At 33.6% G+C, this 17,292-nt stretch overlaps 1 protein-coding gene across 2 annotated transcripts in view; it reads left to right on the top strand.

Annotated features, from left to right (window-relative positions):
* The window catches only part of LOC121315976 (G patch domain-containing protein 2-like), a 101,364-nt gene that overhangs the window by 8,030 nt on the left and 76,042 nt on the right, over positions 1-17,292 (top strand). For both annotated transcript variants that reach the window (XM_041250631.1, XM_041250630.1), the window contains exons 3-5: positions 2,591-2,655; positions 6,237-6,419; positions 6,986-7,065. In XM_041250631.1, coding sequence (XP_041106565.1) covers positions 2,591-2,655; positions 6,237-6,419; positions 6,986-7,065 — 328 coding nt within the window. The remainder of the gene's footprint in view (positions 1-2,590; positions 2,656-6,236; positions 6,420-6,985; positions 7,066-17,292) is intronic.

Below are 17,292 nucleotides of genomic sequence, written 5' to 3'. Positions count from 1 at the left end.
AATGTACATTCTGCATGACAAAATGCACAATTCTAAATGAAGTGTACAAATTATACACAACATAGATATTTCCATTATTATTTATGTCCATTTGGCTGCTGCTCGCTGGTGGGTAATAGTACGCTCATAGTTTCCATAACAGCAAATTATGCTACATTCATTTTTCTTGATCTCGTTAACATGCATTTTGAGTAACGAGTTCCCCTTATCTAGTCGTTGAGACAGAGTGATGTAGGTGACCTGCGACAATTACGTTTTTTAAAGAAAAATGCGCTCATTAACAACCCAATCCACTCAATTTCAAGGCATTAACAGATTGATTTAATTAACTCATTTAATTTGAAAATCACTTGCACAAGTTCGATACAGTAAGACTGTTTTTTTGAAAATCCTGCCCTTTTATTCATAGTACTTCAACATACACTGTAACGTTGTTGTTGTTATTATTTAGTTTATGTAAATTTACAAAGGACATATGCACTGATTAGTATGGATTTAGTTTTGTAAAATTTGTGCAGTTCAAGAAAAATATTTCTTTGTTTGTTTAATAAACTCCAAATGATAGTGATTTTTAAATGATAGTGAATTATTTTTATTATGAAAAATTATCTGAACTGCATTTTTAGTATACTATAGTAATAGTATTCTTTGTTTTGAGCAGCTTGCATTAAATGTTTAGGTCTAAGCTTTTATCAGCAGTGTTTGTATACAATTTTTGTATACAACATGGCCAAGTCAAATATTCAGCATATGTGTTATGCAAAGACATGAGGTGGCTGAAATACAGATAACCACTGACACAGGCAGACCAATTTACAGTGCTGGAACACCTGAGCTTGCCATTAGAAATATGGGGAAAACGCTGACCCGTTGGCAGCTGGTCCCATCCATCGAGTCCAGGCAGCAAGCAGACTACAATGGTAATTGCCTCAGTAGTAGTATTTTGACAACACAGATAGTCATCATTTCCACCCCCCCCCCACACAGATGAGATATCACCTGCGGGGCATGAGGAGCCTGTTCATGTTTACACTTCAGCATGTGACCCAATTCTGTTTTGATTTAGAACGCAACATTCTGGACAGACAGGCTTAAGATAAAGTTTAGGGACCAGCAAAATAATTGTTCTAAAGCGTGTAGGGAGTGTGGGTGGTTTGTGAAAAAAACTATGCAAAATATAGATGTGCTGCTGTTTAGCACCTGCTTTTCAAGTGTTAACCCTTCTAGAAATTGATTGCTGTAAACCTGGGAATACTTAATTGAAAACATTGCAGTGTTATCATATATTGAATGGATTACACACTGGGCTTTTTATTATTTTCAGAAGTGAAAGCCTAATGGAAATGTAATTCACTTGACTTCCAAATGTTTTATGTTTCTAGTTTGTGTGTGTGGGGATTATGCATTATATCTCTATCTATCTGTCTATCTATCTATCTATATATAAGGAATTTATATCTGGAATAAGTTCCTTTTTAGGAAAAACAACAAAGTTTTTATTGTTACAGTTTTTATGCTTTAGCTTACAAGTTAAACTTGGTGTATTGTCTTTGAGCACTAGATAGCACAGTTTAAAAGGTTAAAGCGTTAACCTGCACAGTGCAGCAAATCATATCTTTTATTAGCTACACCAAGGGAAGTGTAATAAATTGAATATTGTAAAAGTATTTAATCTGGGATATTTTATCATTATCTGTGCCTTATTGCTTAGAGACAGCACTAATCCATTAGATATACAATTTTAATGAAAGGGCTGATAAACCTGCTGCTCCCATGCCCCATGAAGAAGGGCATTTGGAGCTAGCGGCTTCATTGTCACAGCAGGAGATGTATCACCTGCTTGGTTTTCACCATTGTTCAACTTATTCCAAGTTTTATATTAATCAAAAAACCCTCCTGGTTTCTAGTACTTTGCCAGCAATCTTTTTATATTGTACGAATGAACAGATCTGCTGTACATAGGTACACACAGCGTAACAAAAAGATTTCAGTTATGGTCAACAGACGAAGAAAAAAGTGTGTATAACATGATATATATCTATATATATATATATATACACACACACATATATATATATACATATATATATATATATATATATATATATATATATATATATATATATATATATATATATTAGATCTTTGGTAACAAAGTAATAACAGCTTCAGGTTCGTCTGTTTCATGCCTTGAAGAAAGGCTTAGTCGCCTTTTGATTGAGATGTTACCTATTTTATAGAGCAGCACCATTCCTGGGATCAAGCCGAATTACACAGCATAAGAAAGGAGCAGCAATCATTTGATGGAGGCAGATAATAAAATGTATCATTTGTGTCAGCGCCTTTCTACAGTCACATCTGGCTTACTGTCAGGGTCCCATTAGATTCCCGCGGTTTCATGTGCCAAAAATAATATGCTCAGTAGTTAATGAAAGGATAGTTGCAGCCCAATTCTCAAATCATTTTTTAAAATCTTGTTTGTCTGATTTTTCATGGTCTTAACTTCCTGAGAACAGACTTGTTTCTTTATGATTTTACAATTCAGAGATAAATTGTTGTTTTGATCTTTTTGGTTTTTTTGTTATTACAGTGAAACTAGCAGCATCAGCAACAGTAGTGATGGTGGGTTGTATACCAATGATGAAGGAAGACAAGGTACGAGAATCACTTTTTTTCTGATACTGTGTACATGCAGTTGTTTTTCAAGTGTTTTTCATGTTGCATGACTTGCAAAACACAATTTTAGTGTTAATGACGTTCAGATTTCAGCTGTAATATGTCTGTATTACAAAAGTCTTTACTGTTCTGTATTGTTTTATGGCACTAATGTGAGTGCTGCTGTAATTTAAAGCTACAGTGCCCGCATTCATGTGCAGTTTTACAGTGGAATATTATTCATTGATTTCTTAAATGCATTCTTTCGTAATTACCATATTTACTTAAATTTAAGCCACACTTTTTTGAGCAACTTCAATTTGAGGCCGACTTGATTCTGGGTTTTTCAGTTACAGGACCAATTTACGTTTGTGCATGGCAATCCTTTTTGTACAATTAGTCTTCAAATTTGGGGGTGCGACTTAAATTTGAGTAAGTACGGCACCTTCTATAGCAGAAAGCCATGATGGCAATCCAGTCAGTTTACATTCCCCGACATCCAAGTAGTTATGCTTACAGTAAGTACTTGCAGCAATGTGTGGTTATAAATACTGTAGAATATTTAGATTTGATATTTTTTTATATGCAAATAATTTTTTTAAAACTGTATGTGACACATTTAGGTACGATTTTAAAGACTAGGTATGTATGTGGTCAGCAAGTACATTTTATTATTTATAATTAATCAAAAGTACAATCTGTTCTTACTACAGTTCCTTGCAGCCTCACTGGGAAGTTAAAGATGCCCCAACCCTTATAAAATGACATCAGAAGCTCTGATAACATGGTGTCTGATAAACATGGTATTTTGCATCCTATTACACAGTCTGACTATACCAAATTGCTATTACTAGTGTGAATCAAATTCTGAATCCTGGTAAGCAATTTACTTTTCTTGGATAAATAAAAAAAATAATGCTTTCCCCTCTGTGTTTTTCATTTTACCATCACCTTTCATTTGAGATCAGCTTTTTCAAAAGCATTTCGTAATGAACTCAATCAAATTAATTTAGTCACATCTGTTCGTGATTGTTTTCAATTTATATTTCCATACAACTCATAGAATTAAGTTAATTATATACCATTATCCACTGCTAAGTACTGTTTTTCTCAGTTTAACACCTTTGGATTCCCTGCAGGAGACTGGTCTTTATTTCAGAGGAACACTTATTGTTGAGTGAAAAGCCATGAGAATCAGTACCGCCATCTGTACAATGAGAAAGTAAAGTAAATACTGTATTGGGCTATTATTGAAGAATTTCAGTTGAAAAATGGTGCAGGGGTGGTCTATTTTAAATAAGTGCTAACCAAGGTTTTAAAATCTTTATTATTTCTGATTATCTAATAATTGATTCTTTGGTTGTATTTTGCCCTTCAATTTGAAATACGCAAATGTCACGGAGACCATGATGTAGATGAAAAGTTGCTGCTGCTCCCTGGTATCTAATGACTTTGTGTGTTGTAGCTCATTTCAGTGAACTAGCTGCAAGCAGACCATGTGACCCAACAGCAAAGGTACCAGGATGCAGCATTTTATTAGTATTGTTGTATTTTAAATACATTTATGTCCCAGAAAAACTATGCGAATGAAAAGTAATGATGTTACTGTAATAATTATTACTGCTGTATTGTTAATAATACAAATAAGAGGTAATGAAACTTGTCTTACCACTTCTTTAAATTAATTGAACAAGTTTTAGTACCATCACCCTTAATGTATTAAACTTGCACTTTCATTAACCTTTTTTTCACTATGTTTGTAATGCCTTTGTGGTGTTAATAAAGGGGCTAGTTAATCACCCATAGGGAAAACATCATTAGGAATAATATATAGTTAAAGGCTGCTGTAGTTGTAGATAGATCTGACACTCTTTAGATCATTAAAACAGAATAAGGAAAACCTACAATTGAACAGGTTAGAATACTTCCTCAACCCTTGCATCAATTTAACACCAGTCAGTGGTTTTAAGATGCAGTTTGATTGGGAGGTAAACATCATGTGAATATATAGAAGAAAAGCTTAGCAAGTAGGCAAATTATTTTAAAGTTTGGACTTTCTAGGTAATTGCTAAAGGATAGGATTGTTCAAGGTAAGGTTTTGTTTTCAGGCTGTGAAAAGATGACATTCCCAAGTGTACCCTCTTAATTATAAGTACCGTAAGGTTACATGTGGAGTGAGAGGTTTGAAGTCGGATCAGTCCTCTCGCATTGTGTGACTAGAAAGGCAGGTTTCTCTATTATCTTATCTTGGATCGGTTGAATAGGCAAGTACTCTTGCAAATACTCATACCTTTAACAGAAAGTGACATTGTCTATTTTTTTTATTTTTGACCAGACCTAGCTATCCTATGTGTTCTAATTGCAGGGAGGATAGAGACTCAAAGACAAAGTTTTTTTTTTTTTTTTTATATTCTGTCATACCTGTAAAACAATGCAGACTGCATTTAAAATAATAATAATAATAATAATACCTCTGACCCTGCCTGGCACACTACTTGAAGTCCACTTTAGAGAGCTGTATGATGTAGTGGTCATCCAGCTGTCACCTTTCTTTGGATAACTCGGCATGTAAACATATGTAAGTCCAGTACGCTGATCCTTTCTCTGTATTAAAGTTCTTACTGGTTTTGTAAGTAGGTAGTACAGCAGGCTTTCATGCCCAGTTGTCTCTGGCTCAGGCCATAAGTGAAATGAGTTTGGTGGTCTAAAGTAATCGGTCTGCTTAAGAGAGGCCCAAGAATGAGAGGCAGGGAGTGTTCAGGGCAGAGCTGACATGTGCTCACACAGCTTTGACTATAGTCAGTGCCATTGTCCTTTACCTCTCATGAAAATTCCAAGTACCGAAAATGTTTTACAAAATAGACAATTTACTAGGAGAAGAAAGGAAGTGTTGTCCTGACACCCTAAACCAAGTAAAAAATAAATACAAAATACAATATTATTTACTAAATGTTTTAATTACAATTGAAAAAAATGTTTCTGCTAATTATAGTATTTTAAAAACAGTATATGTATCACAAAGATACTGTTTCACTAATACTGGTTTTAAAATAAGGCTATTCATCTTAGTTTTTTCTTGTAATTGGTTAGTCTGTGCATACACACGAGCAATTAATAAATGTCTTAAGTCTTGTATCTAATGTTTTTTTTTCCCCCAGTATGTCACAAAAAGGTATACAAAATTAAGATGTTTTAAAGACAACAAGACATACAAAGACTTTTAAACTGATTAAGGTGTTTAATGAAAGTGTTGGCGAAAGCTAAAACTAAAGAGTATCGTACAAATCGCACAAGATTAGATATCAAACAGGTAAACATATTTGAAACCCATACGCTTTCCAAATGAGCTTGTATGTTGTAAATGTAATTACTTTACATACTCATACGTGCCTGTATGGGAAAGAAATGCCTCCTTATAAACCCTGGTCTGTTGAGTTTTACTAACAATTATGTTTGGTTTCAATTATTGGCAAAGACGATAAAGCAGCTCTGAAAAAAAAGAACAGTGGGATTGGCTTAAAATGCAGTTTTCCTTTTTTTCCTCACAATGCTTCTTCTGGGGTTTAATTAAATTCACTCAGGTGACGATGAGCAGAGTGACTGGTTCTTCGAGGGCGAGTCTGGAGGGGCCTGCGGCATCGCTGGGGTCATCCCCTGGTGGGAAAAAGAGGACTCCTCAGAGCTGGAGAAAGAGCTGTCTAATCCGGTCTTCAAGAGCATCCTAACTGGCTCCTTCCCCCTTATGTCAGAGTCAGCCCAAAGAGGTCAGTTGCACTCTAATTCCCCATTGGTGCTGTTAGGCTATTAAATGCTTTTACTTGTTTGCTTGAGTGCTAGCCACTAGTGGCCTAAAGCTGAACTGTGAAGTGTTAGGCTGTCAGTCTCATGTTACTGAAAAGTCTGGTGAGAGTTAAATAATTTTGATCCTTCTTTCCTGCTTTTTTTTTTTTTTTAATGTTTTTGTCTTTGCAGTAATACCTCTAAGAGAGTTATTAAATCCAGTAAAATGTAAGGAGTTCACACCAGTTTGTAGGAAAGAGGTGTTCTTTACCTTGATTATTGTTAGACTAGTGCGTTTTCACATTTAGGGTCCCAAACAAGATTTATGGGTTTCACGTTATATAAACCTTGAAGTTTAAATTTATAGTTTTCTGTGTAATAAAGTATGAATTAGTCTTTATACGCTCAACCTCCCTGCCCCCTATTCCCATAGTTAATCATAGTGAAGCAATATATACTATCTTGGTAACATCCCTTGGGCTGTTCAGATACCTTTTTTTACCATTTATATTTTATTTACTTACTCTTTTCTGTTATGTTTTTTTCAAAGGTTTTCAAGCTAGACTGGGTCGCCTGCATGGGATGCCATCCAGGATGGACAAAAATGCACTGCAGCCATCTGCTGGAAAGGTAGATTACAATTTTACTTCACTTTTCATTGAAAATGTAAGCACTTAGATTGATAATCAAGCAAAAATAGAATTTGCCTCTCCACTGAGAATCACAGGAAAAAGATAATGATCGAGAACAAGTTATGAATGTCCAAGTTTTTTTTTTCCTCCAACTGTTTAGAACTACAGATTTTGTTGCCTTTGTAATAGCATGTATTCTCATCAATTCCAAAATGTGTAAGGTTTATAAATGGCCTTTTTTTTTTTTTTTCCTTTAGATTTCAATCTTTGTTTTGCGTTGATGTTTCAGGAGATACATAGATGCACCCATTTATAGACTGAAAGACTGTAGTGTTTAAACTACAGTGTTTAAAGGGGCGTTTTAATGAGTTCGTAATTACTGTGTACTAAACTTTAACTGTTAGCCTTCACCCCAACAGCATTTATTCTTCAAAAGCCAATGAGTGAAGATCTCATAAAGACCTTGGCCTATGAACTCTGCCCTTAATGGTCATGGTTCAGGTAAATGCTATCTAGCCCTTGCCCTTGATCCCATTTCTGCCTGATTTTATTTTGCTTCACTGCTTGCCTGAGCATAGCCTGAAATTGTAGCCTATTTTCTAGGCTTACTGCAGTTTCACTCGGGTGTTTTATAGGCGCTATTACAACAGATAGCTTCATTTTCATGCTACTTATGGTATGCAACTTAAGCAAGGTGTAGCTTTGAAAAGGCCTTCTTGCTGAAAGTGCCACCCACCCCCCCCCCCCCATTTGAAAAATAAATGATCAATTAGACAATCAATTTGATAATATATTAGACTTTTCCCATTTTGGCTTTTTGCACTGAAAGAAGAGTGTTGGGACAATTTCACTTTCTATATAAAATGACGTGAGAGACTGCCTTAAAATCGCTTTGTTTAACCTTGGTATAATTTATTTAAATGATGATAAATGTTTTCTATTACATGTGCTTTAAGAACACTGCACATGTGATACCTACTATACATAGCAAGTGGAAGTGCATGGCAGGTACATTAAGATTAAATGGATTATTATAAAGTAATTAAGGACTTTGAATTGAAAAGGGTTGTCTGTATGGTAAATGGCAGGTAAATGCAGAGGTGCCAACTGCTACGATTCCATAGCAGCTACTATTTTGGAGGTTCTGCTACAGCAAAGTGGTATAATACTATAATTTTCATTAAATAAATAAATGATGGAAACTCCCTGAACTTTCGTGAAATATTATTTCAGTATCATGTGTGTGTTTTCCTGTTTGATTTTTTTTAAATGAATTAATGGTTCTTAAATAATACTGTATTTCACTGACAGTTTATTGTGGCATTTTAACTGACATTCTAAAAGCTCTGACCGTGTTGCTTAGTAACCAGTTTAGGGTTACTTCAAAAACTTCTGTGTAAATGTCACTTTGCTATTGTTATCAGTCGCATGTTTACTTGATTGCTTGTCAATAAAATGGGATTAAGTCACAGTTGTCACAAATTCTGTGATTTTAATAGAGAACATTTAACTTTGCCAACACAACTTGAAATTCCACCTTAACCAAAAAAAACAACAACCCCCCCACCCCCCTTTTTTCAGTTTAGCTAATGATGTTGAACTAGCTCGGTAACCTTACTTTGAAGTGTAGCCGTTCACACTTGACCCAAATCAAGCGAAGTATCTCAGCATAGCTGAGAAAAAAGTGTTTGAGGCCATTCTACTGTTTGGAGACAACTGTGTTGCACAGTGTGAGCACCGTGCTTACTACGAAATTGTCAGTGAAATTAAATGCAGCGTTTACCACTTGTGGGAAAAAACATGGAAATGAGATTCCCAACTCTTGCTATAATCATTTTCTGTATACAAAAATGTAGTTCGGGATGAATGGCGCACCAGGGAGGCATCAAATGTACAACATGTTGTATCCAAAACGTACAATAGCTGCAAACCTGTACCACAGCAGAAGCAACAGATGCACACAAATAGATAGACTTTTTGAATTTGAAATGTTGTTTTTTAAAGGTATGTAAAACCTACAGTTTTTGTTTGCTGTCCTGTAGAACAAACATTTTTGTTTATAATTTCTTTTACATGATTAAAACTTGAACCTGATATTGTGAAAACCATAAATAAATAAAAAATATATATTACTTTTGTCCTACTTCTATAGACAGACTAATTATGTGTTTTTCTAGGTACTGTATATTGTATTTTAAAAAAAAAAATAATAATAATTCCTGTGTCTTCACTCATTTCCCCCTTCTTCTGTGATTTTGAACATATTTATTGTGACTGCGCCGTGATTTTTAGTACAAATTCTTGTGACAAAATCCCAGCCTTACTTAGCAGTCATTAAATAAGGAATCACAAATCAAACAAAAAATGTCACTCTCCTCCATCTAAAGATTGAGAGGAATTTACCACAGAATGGTCATTCATTAAAAGAAGTAGTGTCTCACTCTCACGTCTAATGTGAATACTGCCAGACAGACTTCTCTGTGAAACATGGTGGCCGCCATGACTGTACCCCTCACATAGGTACAAAGAAACACCAACAATAAACACTCCTCATTACTGTGTTTCTGCAAATGGGTTTTGAGGTTTAACTCACTTTAAATAATTCATTATTAGATACTACAAAGCATTTTGTGTTTTGATAGTTGCAGAGTAGTACAAATTTAAATTTAAAAAAACAAAAAAAACATTGTTAAATGTTTCCTGAGGTGTTGTTATTTTGATATTTTTTAAAGTTTTGATGTTGAATATTTCAATCCAGGTTTGATAGCACTTATAAGATCCTAAAACACTCTTCATTACTAATACTTAAGTCCAGAATAAATATTATTGACATTTTTTTAAAAAATCAGCATTTAAGTATTTTTATTGGGGGAGGGGTTCAATTTGTAAATGCTCTCTGTTTACAATTACCAAAATGATAGATTGAACAGCAAAAATGAGGTCATTGGCTTGCCAGAGCACAATAACCTAATAACCTTTTAATTTCTAGGGGCTAGCCTTGCTTAGCTCGGCACTTGCTACCATTTTCTGCTTTCAGAAGTTGGCATCTATGTAAATGTTAAATACATGTTAACATTTATTTTAACTATTTAGTTTGTCAAGTGCTGTTTTTTTGTAACCATTAGCAAAGTGCTTACGAGACAAAAATTAAAAAAAGCTTTGGTTTCACAAAACCTGTGTATGGAATCAGTCTTTAGGCCAGCAAAATGAACTTTTCTGCTTTTTTGCCCATTTAATTGAAACAACTGAGACACTGTAAATGCTTGACAATGAGCAAACTTCCAGTGATATATGAACACATTGCTGCTTTAAGTATATGTGTATAATGAACATTTTGATTCAAATGTAAACCTATAAAAGATGTGAAAATCCTCATATTTACCCCTGTAAGCTGAACCAAAAAGGTTTGTAATGAAGTTAGAAAAATCTTAGGGTAAAAAGAAATGTACTATATTATTGTAAGAAATGTATGCCTCTATTAGTGGTGTTAATGCTTTACAAGAAATGTATTGATTCCAGGGTTATTAATTTCACGTGTTATTGTGTGATTTACTAACTATATAATTTCTTGTAAAATCAATTAAGGTGTTGCACAGTGACCGTAAAGATTTTTCATTTTTGTGCTAAACGGCATGCATGAGATATTTATTTGAGAAATGCAGTATTAATGTAATTTAATTTTTTGATTATCACCATAAACCATTATGCAATTATGAACCATTCATTTAACTGGTGAAATATAACAGTGTTATTAAGCAACAAAGGTCACTTCATTTTGTTAAAGGATTATCCTCGTTAAGGGGTAAGAAAACACTAAATATTTCTAATCTTGCAGTATTTGCCGCATGGGTGGTTAAAAGCTACTTTAAGCCTCATAAAATTAAAACCGGAAATCTCCCAACTGTAGCACCAATTGGATTTGGAAAGAGAGGTGCAGAGCCAAAATATTGCTACAGAATTAGATGTCAAAAATCTTCTTAAGTTGTAGATATATAGTTCACAGTGGCTGGTTTTGATTAATACATTTAATCTAAATCATTGAAAGTTGCTCTCCCTTTTTCCATAAAATGCAATAGGACACAAATCAGTTTTACTGTAGGTTGATAACAATTGGAAAATAATGCATCTTCCTACCCAATAAATTGTCGCTTATATCTCTAACCAAAATCAATTCATTTTTCTTGGATTTATTAAAATACTGGTAATAAATCTTCCCCAATGTTTGTTCATCTGTTTTTTGATACATTTATATCACTTTTGTTAAGGTCTAATGTTTTACCTTTTGGTTTGGCGTAAAATGGAAAATCTATTTCAGGCCCATTTAATAGTTAAAGAAGTGGAATCCTAGTGTTGTAGTGTAAATTAAATCAGTACAAAGTGCTGCAAAGATTTTACCTTTTCCCTGTATCTTAGATGAATTCATCCAACAGTCAACTTGACAGCAGTGTATTATGGGATTGGGATACTGTTCAGTGGTATTCAGTCTCAATTTTGTTTCCCTAAAGGCAAACTTGGAAGAAATACTTTTTTTATTTATATTTTTTCCCACAATATACAGTGCCACTCACATATTACAGTCACAAAAAATATATATATATATATATATTATCTATATATTATATATATAATATATATATATATAGTATATATATATTATATATCTATAATATCACCTTAGTACAAGTGTCTGGTAACTAATAACCAAATTTTACACATGTCCGAAGTCAAATGACAGTTGAACATACTGATTTGTCAATTTTCCTTTAATAAACGTTTAAGACTAAACCCATAGATATTACACTAAATTTAGTACATTCATTTCCATTGTTGTAATTTGAACAGGTATAAAAAGCCTGATGTTGATTCAGTTATGAAAACAGTAACCAGAAAGAAGTTGATATCTGATATTACGGTTAGGCCATATATCTTTTGTTTAATGGCTGACTGCAAATTGCTTTAGTCACTTAATTGTACTGTTATATACCTTTTTTTTTTTACCAACAGATGCTTAAACTGTTTGAATGCTTTCTGTTGTTTCTTGCATATGATGTATACTTTAATTCTCCTGACTAACTAGTTGAATTCAGAATTTATATTTTACCATTTCTATGATACTTTCCCAGAATACACTAATTAGACCTTTTGCTTGTAAAACTTGTGTATTAGTTTGCAGTTCTACTCTTGGACTGTAAGTATTATAAAGTTCACCACTGCACAGTGTCTAATTTACTTTTGATCAATTGCCTATTAGAAGCATATTAGGTCAGTAGCAAGTGGGATTTCTCTGTGATGTATTTTGGGTGTTAAAAAATAATTTGTTTGGATTGATTAACATTCATTAATTATGCTAATTACATAGCTGAAGAAAACATCTGTTTTCTTCCTAAGACCAGGAATTAATTACAGGCCTGTCTGTTTACCTAGAAAGCCAGCATGCCAGATGATTCAGATATGAAGTTATAAATAAGTTCAGGTGAATGTGTTTTTTGCAGGAATCTAAAGTTGCAAAGTTTGCAGTCCTATCTAGGCTAATATTTTTTAGATATATGTTTTTCTTATGGAAACAGTCAGTCTGCACTTTGGTTTTATTTCATTTTGATAAATGGTTAGACTTGCTTTTTTCATGTTAGAGGTTTTGTCTGGTTTTACTATTTATAGGTATGTGTTTGGGTAAAATGAACATTTTTGTTTTATTCTATAAACTACTGACAACATTTCTCCCAAATTCCAAATAAAAATATTGTCATTTAGAGCATTTATTTGCAGAAAATGACAACTGGTCAAAATAAAAAAGATGCAGTGTTGTCAGACCTCGAATAATGCAAAGAAAATAAGTTCATATTCATTTTTAAACAACACAATACTAATGTTTTAACTTGGGAAGAGTTCAGAAATCAATATTTGGTGGAATAACCCTGATTTTCAAGCACAGCTTTCATGCGTCTTGGCATGCTCTCCACCAGTCTTTCACATTGATGTTGGGTGACTTTATGCCACTCCTGGCGCAAAAATTCAAGCAGCTTGGCTTTGTTTGATGGCTTATGACCATCCATCTTCCTCTTGATCACATTCCAGAGGTATTCAATAGGGTTCAGGTCTGAAGATTGGGCTGGCCATGACAGGGTCTTGATCTGGTGGTCCGCCATCCATACCTTGATTGACCTGGCTGTGTAGCATGGAGCATTGTCCTGCTGCAAAAACCAATCCTCAGAGTTGGGGAACATTGTCAGAGCAGAAGGAAGCAAGTTTTCTTCCAGGACAGCCTTGTACTTGGCTTGATTCATGCCAAAGCTGCCCGATTCCAACCTTGCTGAAGCACCCCCAGATCATCACCGATCCTCCACCACATTTCACAGTGGGTGCGAGACATTGTGGCTTGTAGGCCTCTCCAGGTCTCCGTCTAACCATTAGACGACCAGGTGTTGGGCAAAGCTGAAAATTGGACTCATCTGGGGGTGCTTCAGCAAGGCTGGAATCAGGCAGATTTGTCTTTTGTGAAGGGTGCATGAATCAAGCCAAGTACAAGGTTGTCCTGGAAGAAAACTTGCTTCCTTCTGCTCTGACAATGTTCCCCAACTCTGAGGATTGGTTTTTGCAGCAGGACAATGCTCAATGCCACACAGCCAGGTCAATCAAGGTGTGGATGGCGGACCACCAGAACAACCTGATGTTCCCCAACTTGATTTCTGAACTCTTCCTAAGTTAAAACATTAGTATTGTGTTGTTTAAAAATGAATCTGAACTTATTTTCTTTGCATTATTCGAGGTCTGACAACACTGCATCTTTTTTGTTATTTTGACTAGTTGTCATTTTCTGCAAATAAATGCTCTAAATGACAATATTTTTATTTGGAATTTGGGAGAAATGTTGTCAGTAGTTTATAGAATAAAACAAAAATGTTCGTTTTACCCAAACACATACCTATAAATAGTAAAACCAGAGAAACTGATAATTTTGCAGTGGTCTCTTAATTTTTTCCAGAGCTGTATATATATAATCATGCCCAATATCATTTAAATACTATAATCGATAAAGGTTTGGTTTTTACACTGTTCTTATAGTTCAAGCATAACAGCATTGTCATGTTGTGCAATCATGGTGCACTTGCAATATGCAATCTTAATTTTTAAATACTATTGGTTTCTACTATTTATCAGCAACTTCAGCGATTGTGTTTCGAAACAAATTGTAGTAGTCATTTTTAAAAATAAATGCAAAATAATATTTAGTTTTATAAAAAGGTGTGTATGTAGAATACAATGTTAATACAAATTTAAACTGCTAAAATCTTTAGTATACAGTTTATTTTTTTTCAGTTTAAAGTTACATTCTTAATTGTGACTAAGTATTAATGTTTTAAAAGCACTATGCTTTGCATTCTTCCCCAGTTACAATACTTGCAAAAATCACCTGTGGTGTCTACATTTCTAAAGGGCTAGTATATCAGAAACTATCATTTCAAGGTGTTGCTTGTACTTCCAATCGCTGCTATTTATGTAATGATTTTCTGTGGCAGTAATTATGAATTGTCAACCTTTGAGGTAAATCTAGCCGTACTAGTATTTGTCTGTGGGACTCTCCTATCAACATAAAGGCAGCTTGGCTTTAGATAATGGATTTATTTATTGTGAGTATTTCGATATGTTGTACTTATCTTTTTCAAGGGAACCTGTGTTTGAATCAAAACATTGGAGGCATTTATAAGTGTTTGATGGCATGACAAGTACTTGCTATTGTTTATATCTGTTCTATATATTGTGACATTGTGTATTACTTATATCTTTAAATCTATATTAATTCTAATTAACATTATTTTATATAAACTTAAATTTATTTTATCATGCAATGCTGGCTCTGAGGATCAGCCTAGCTTTGGCCTCCCCAGCACATCAACATGCACAACTTTTGAATTTTGTTTATTAATTATTTTTTACTTTTATATATTTATTGGAATTAATTAGTTCATTCCTTTCTGTTGAGTCCCGCTGGCATACGTGTGTTCAGTCTATTTATCCATTTATTTTCTTTTATTCTTCTATGTCGCATTTTACATTATTTATGTCCTGCCTGACTGGTGAAGTGCTGTGCTATTGGTTCAGTCATTTTATTTATTTCTAATTAATGAAAAGTGGTTCTGAATTCTTTTATATACAGTTGTTCCAGTCTCTCCAACATTTTATTTAATCACATTTTTCACAGGCTATTCCATAAACAACATTGCTGTTTTTACAGTAGATATTAGTTTTTAGTGGATATGTGTTGTTCTTATGTTTAATTATATTTTTTACTTTTGTCCATGTATTTACACACTTTACATGTACCAGTGCAAGTATTTGTAAAACATATTTTGTCAATTATTCTTTATTTTTACTGTGAACTAAATCATCACCTAAATTAGCTTCTTGTTTGAATGCTACAACTGGGGCCTTAATATACACTATATTTACCAGTTCAGTGGAAAATGTATGCAATAACCGGTATATGTTTAGATTTACCAGATCAGTGGTTAATGTATAAAACAACTAAGGAGATGGTAGTTAATTCTACAGCATTTCAGGTTAATTTTTTCATGCCAAAAAAAAAAAAAAAAAGATTTCTGTATCATTTACGTACTGTAATTGGGTAAATAAATAATAAATTAGTTAATTTTCTTAAACTCTAGCCTTGGGATTTTTTTTGCATTTTTTTTTTTAATCTTTCTAAACTTCACTGCATCCCTTGCATTATTATTATTATTATTATTATTATTATTATTATTAACCGACCATGTATTAATGTATTGTCCTATATACAGACATGCTTAGATGCAGATTTTATCCCTTGCTACAAGAACAAAAAAAAGCACTTTCCCGATTTTATTTTATATCATAATTTACCACGGTGCGAACATTAAGTATGATAATAATGACATCTCTTCAGCAAAACGCATGCCTCTTTTAATTTAGTAAAGCTGAACTCATTTAGCAAAAAGCTTAACCTAAGTGCACGCATGTTTTGCATTTCAGTGAGAATCATACAGTATGCTATGTCATTTTGCCAGCAAAACATTATTTTGTGTTGTGAATTGTTGTTGCCAGACTGATCATGGATGTAAGTAAAATAAATTGTTTTCTTAGTTATTTTATACACTGACTGCTGAGCTGGTAAATCTGCACATTTACCTCTATAGATTTACTTATTTTACACATGAACTGTAACATATGTACACAGTTGTAGTCAAAAGTTTATATCCCCAATAGAAATTTATAATTTCAAGAAATTTCTCGAAAACAAAGAATTTTAGGAAAAATCTTTTTGTAGCAAAAGTTTTGCTTTTGTGGATGAGGAAAAAAAAATTACAATAAATAGATGTCTACAAATTTCTTAAAGCAAGTTTTTAGCAAAACTCAAAAAATGCTATTTCAAAAGTATTCATACAAGCTATTTGGTCAAGCTGATAGTCGTTGCGTTTGGTGAAAGTCTGGTGAGGCGTAAAAAGAAAAGAACACCATACCTGCCGTCAAGCATGAAGGTGGTAATATCCTTCTATGGGGCTGTTTTTCCTCTAATGGCACAGGAAATTTAGTTCAGTACATGGTAAAATGGATTCCATAGCATACCAAAAGATATTGGCAAACCATCTGAAACCTTCTGCTACAAAACTTGGTTTAAGCGCAACTAGACGTTCCATCACAACAACGATCCAAAGCACACATCAAAATCTACTTCAGAATGATTAAAGAAGAATAAAATCAAGGTTCTGGAATGGCCTAGTCAAAGTCCCAATCTAAATCTGATTGAGAATATTTGGTATGAGCTGAAGAAGACTGTGCACAAGAGAAGTCCTCAGAATTTGAATGAACAGGAACAATTTTGCATTGAAAAATGGTCAAAAATCATTAAAGAATCATGCCAAAAGCTCACTGACAAATATCCTAATCGTTTATTCAAATAAGTTATTTTTGCTAAAGGTGCCTCCACTAGCTATTCATTTCATTTTCCTTGTCAGAGAATAAATACTTTTGAATTAGCATTTTTTGAGTTTTGCAAAAAAATTGCTGAAAGAAATATTTGTAGATTTCTTGTAAAAAAAAAAAAAAAAAAAAAAAAAAAGTTTCCTCATCCACAAAAGCAAAACTTTTGCTACAAAAGATTTTTCCTAATAATTTGTTTTCAAGAAATTTCTCAATTATACATTTCCATTCGGGTATGTAAACTTTTGACTATAACTGTGTGTGTGTGTGT

The sequence above is a fragment of the Polyodon spathula genome, chromosome 5, assembly GCF_017654505.1.
Source record: "Polyodon spathula isolate WHYD16114869_AA chromosome 5, ASM1765450v1, whole genome shotgun sequence".
Lineage (NCBI taxonomy): Eukaryota > Metazoa > Chordata > Actinopteri > Acipenseriformes > Polyodontidae > Polyodon > Polyodon spathula.
Note: the sequence above shows the minus strand (reverse complement) of the source record. Positions and strands in the feature narration are given on the sequence as shown.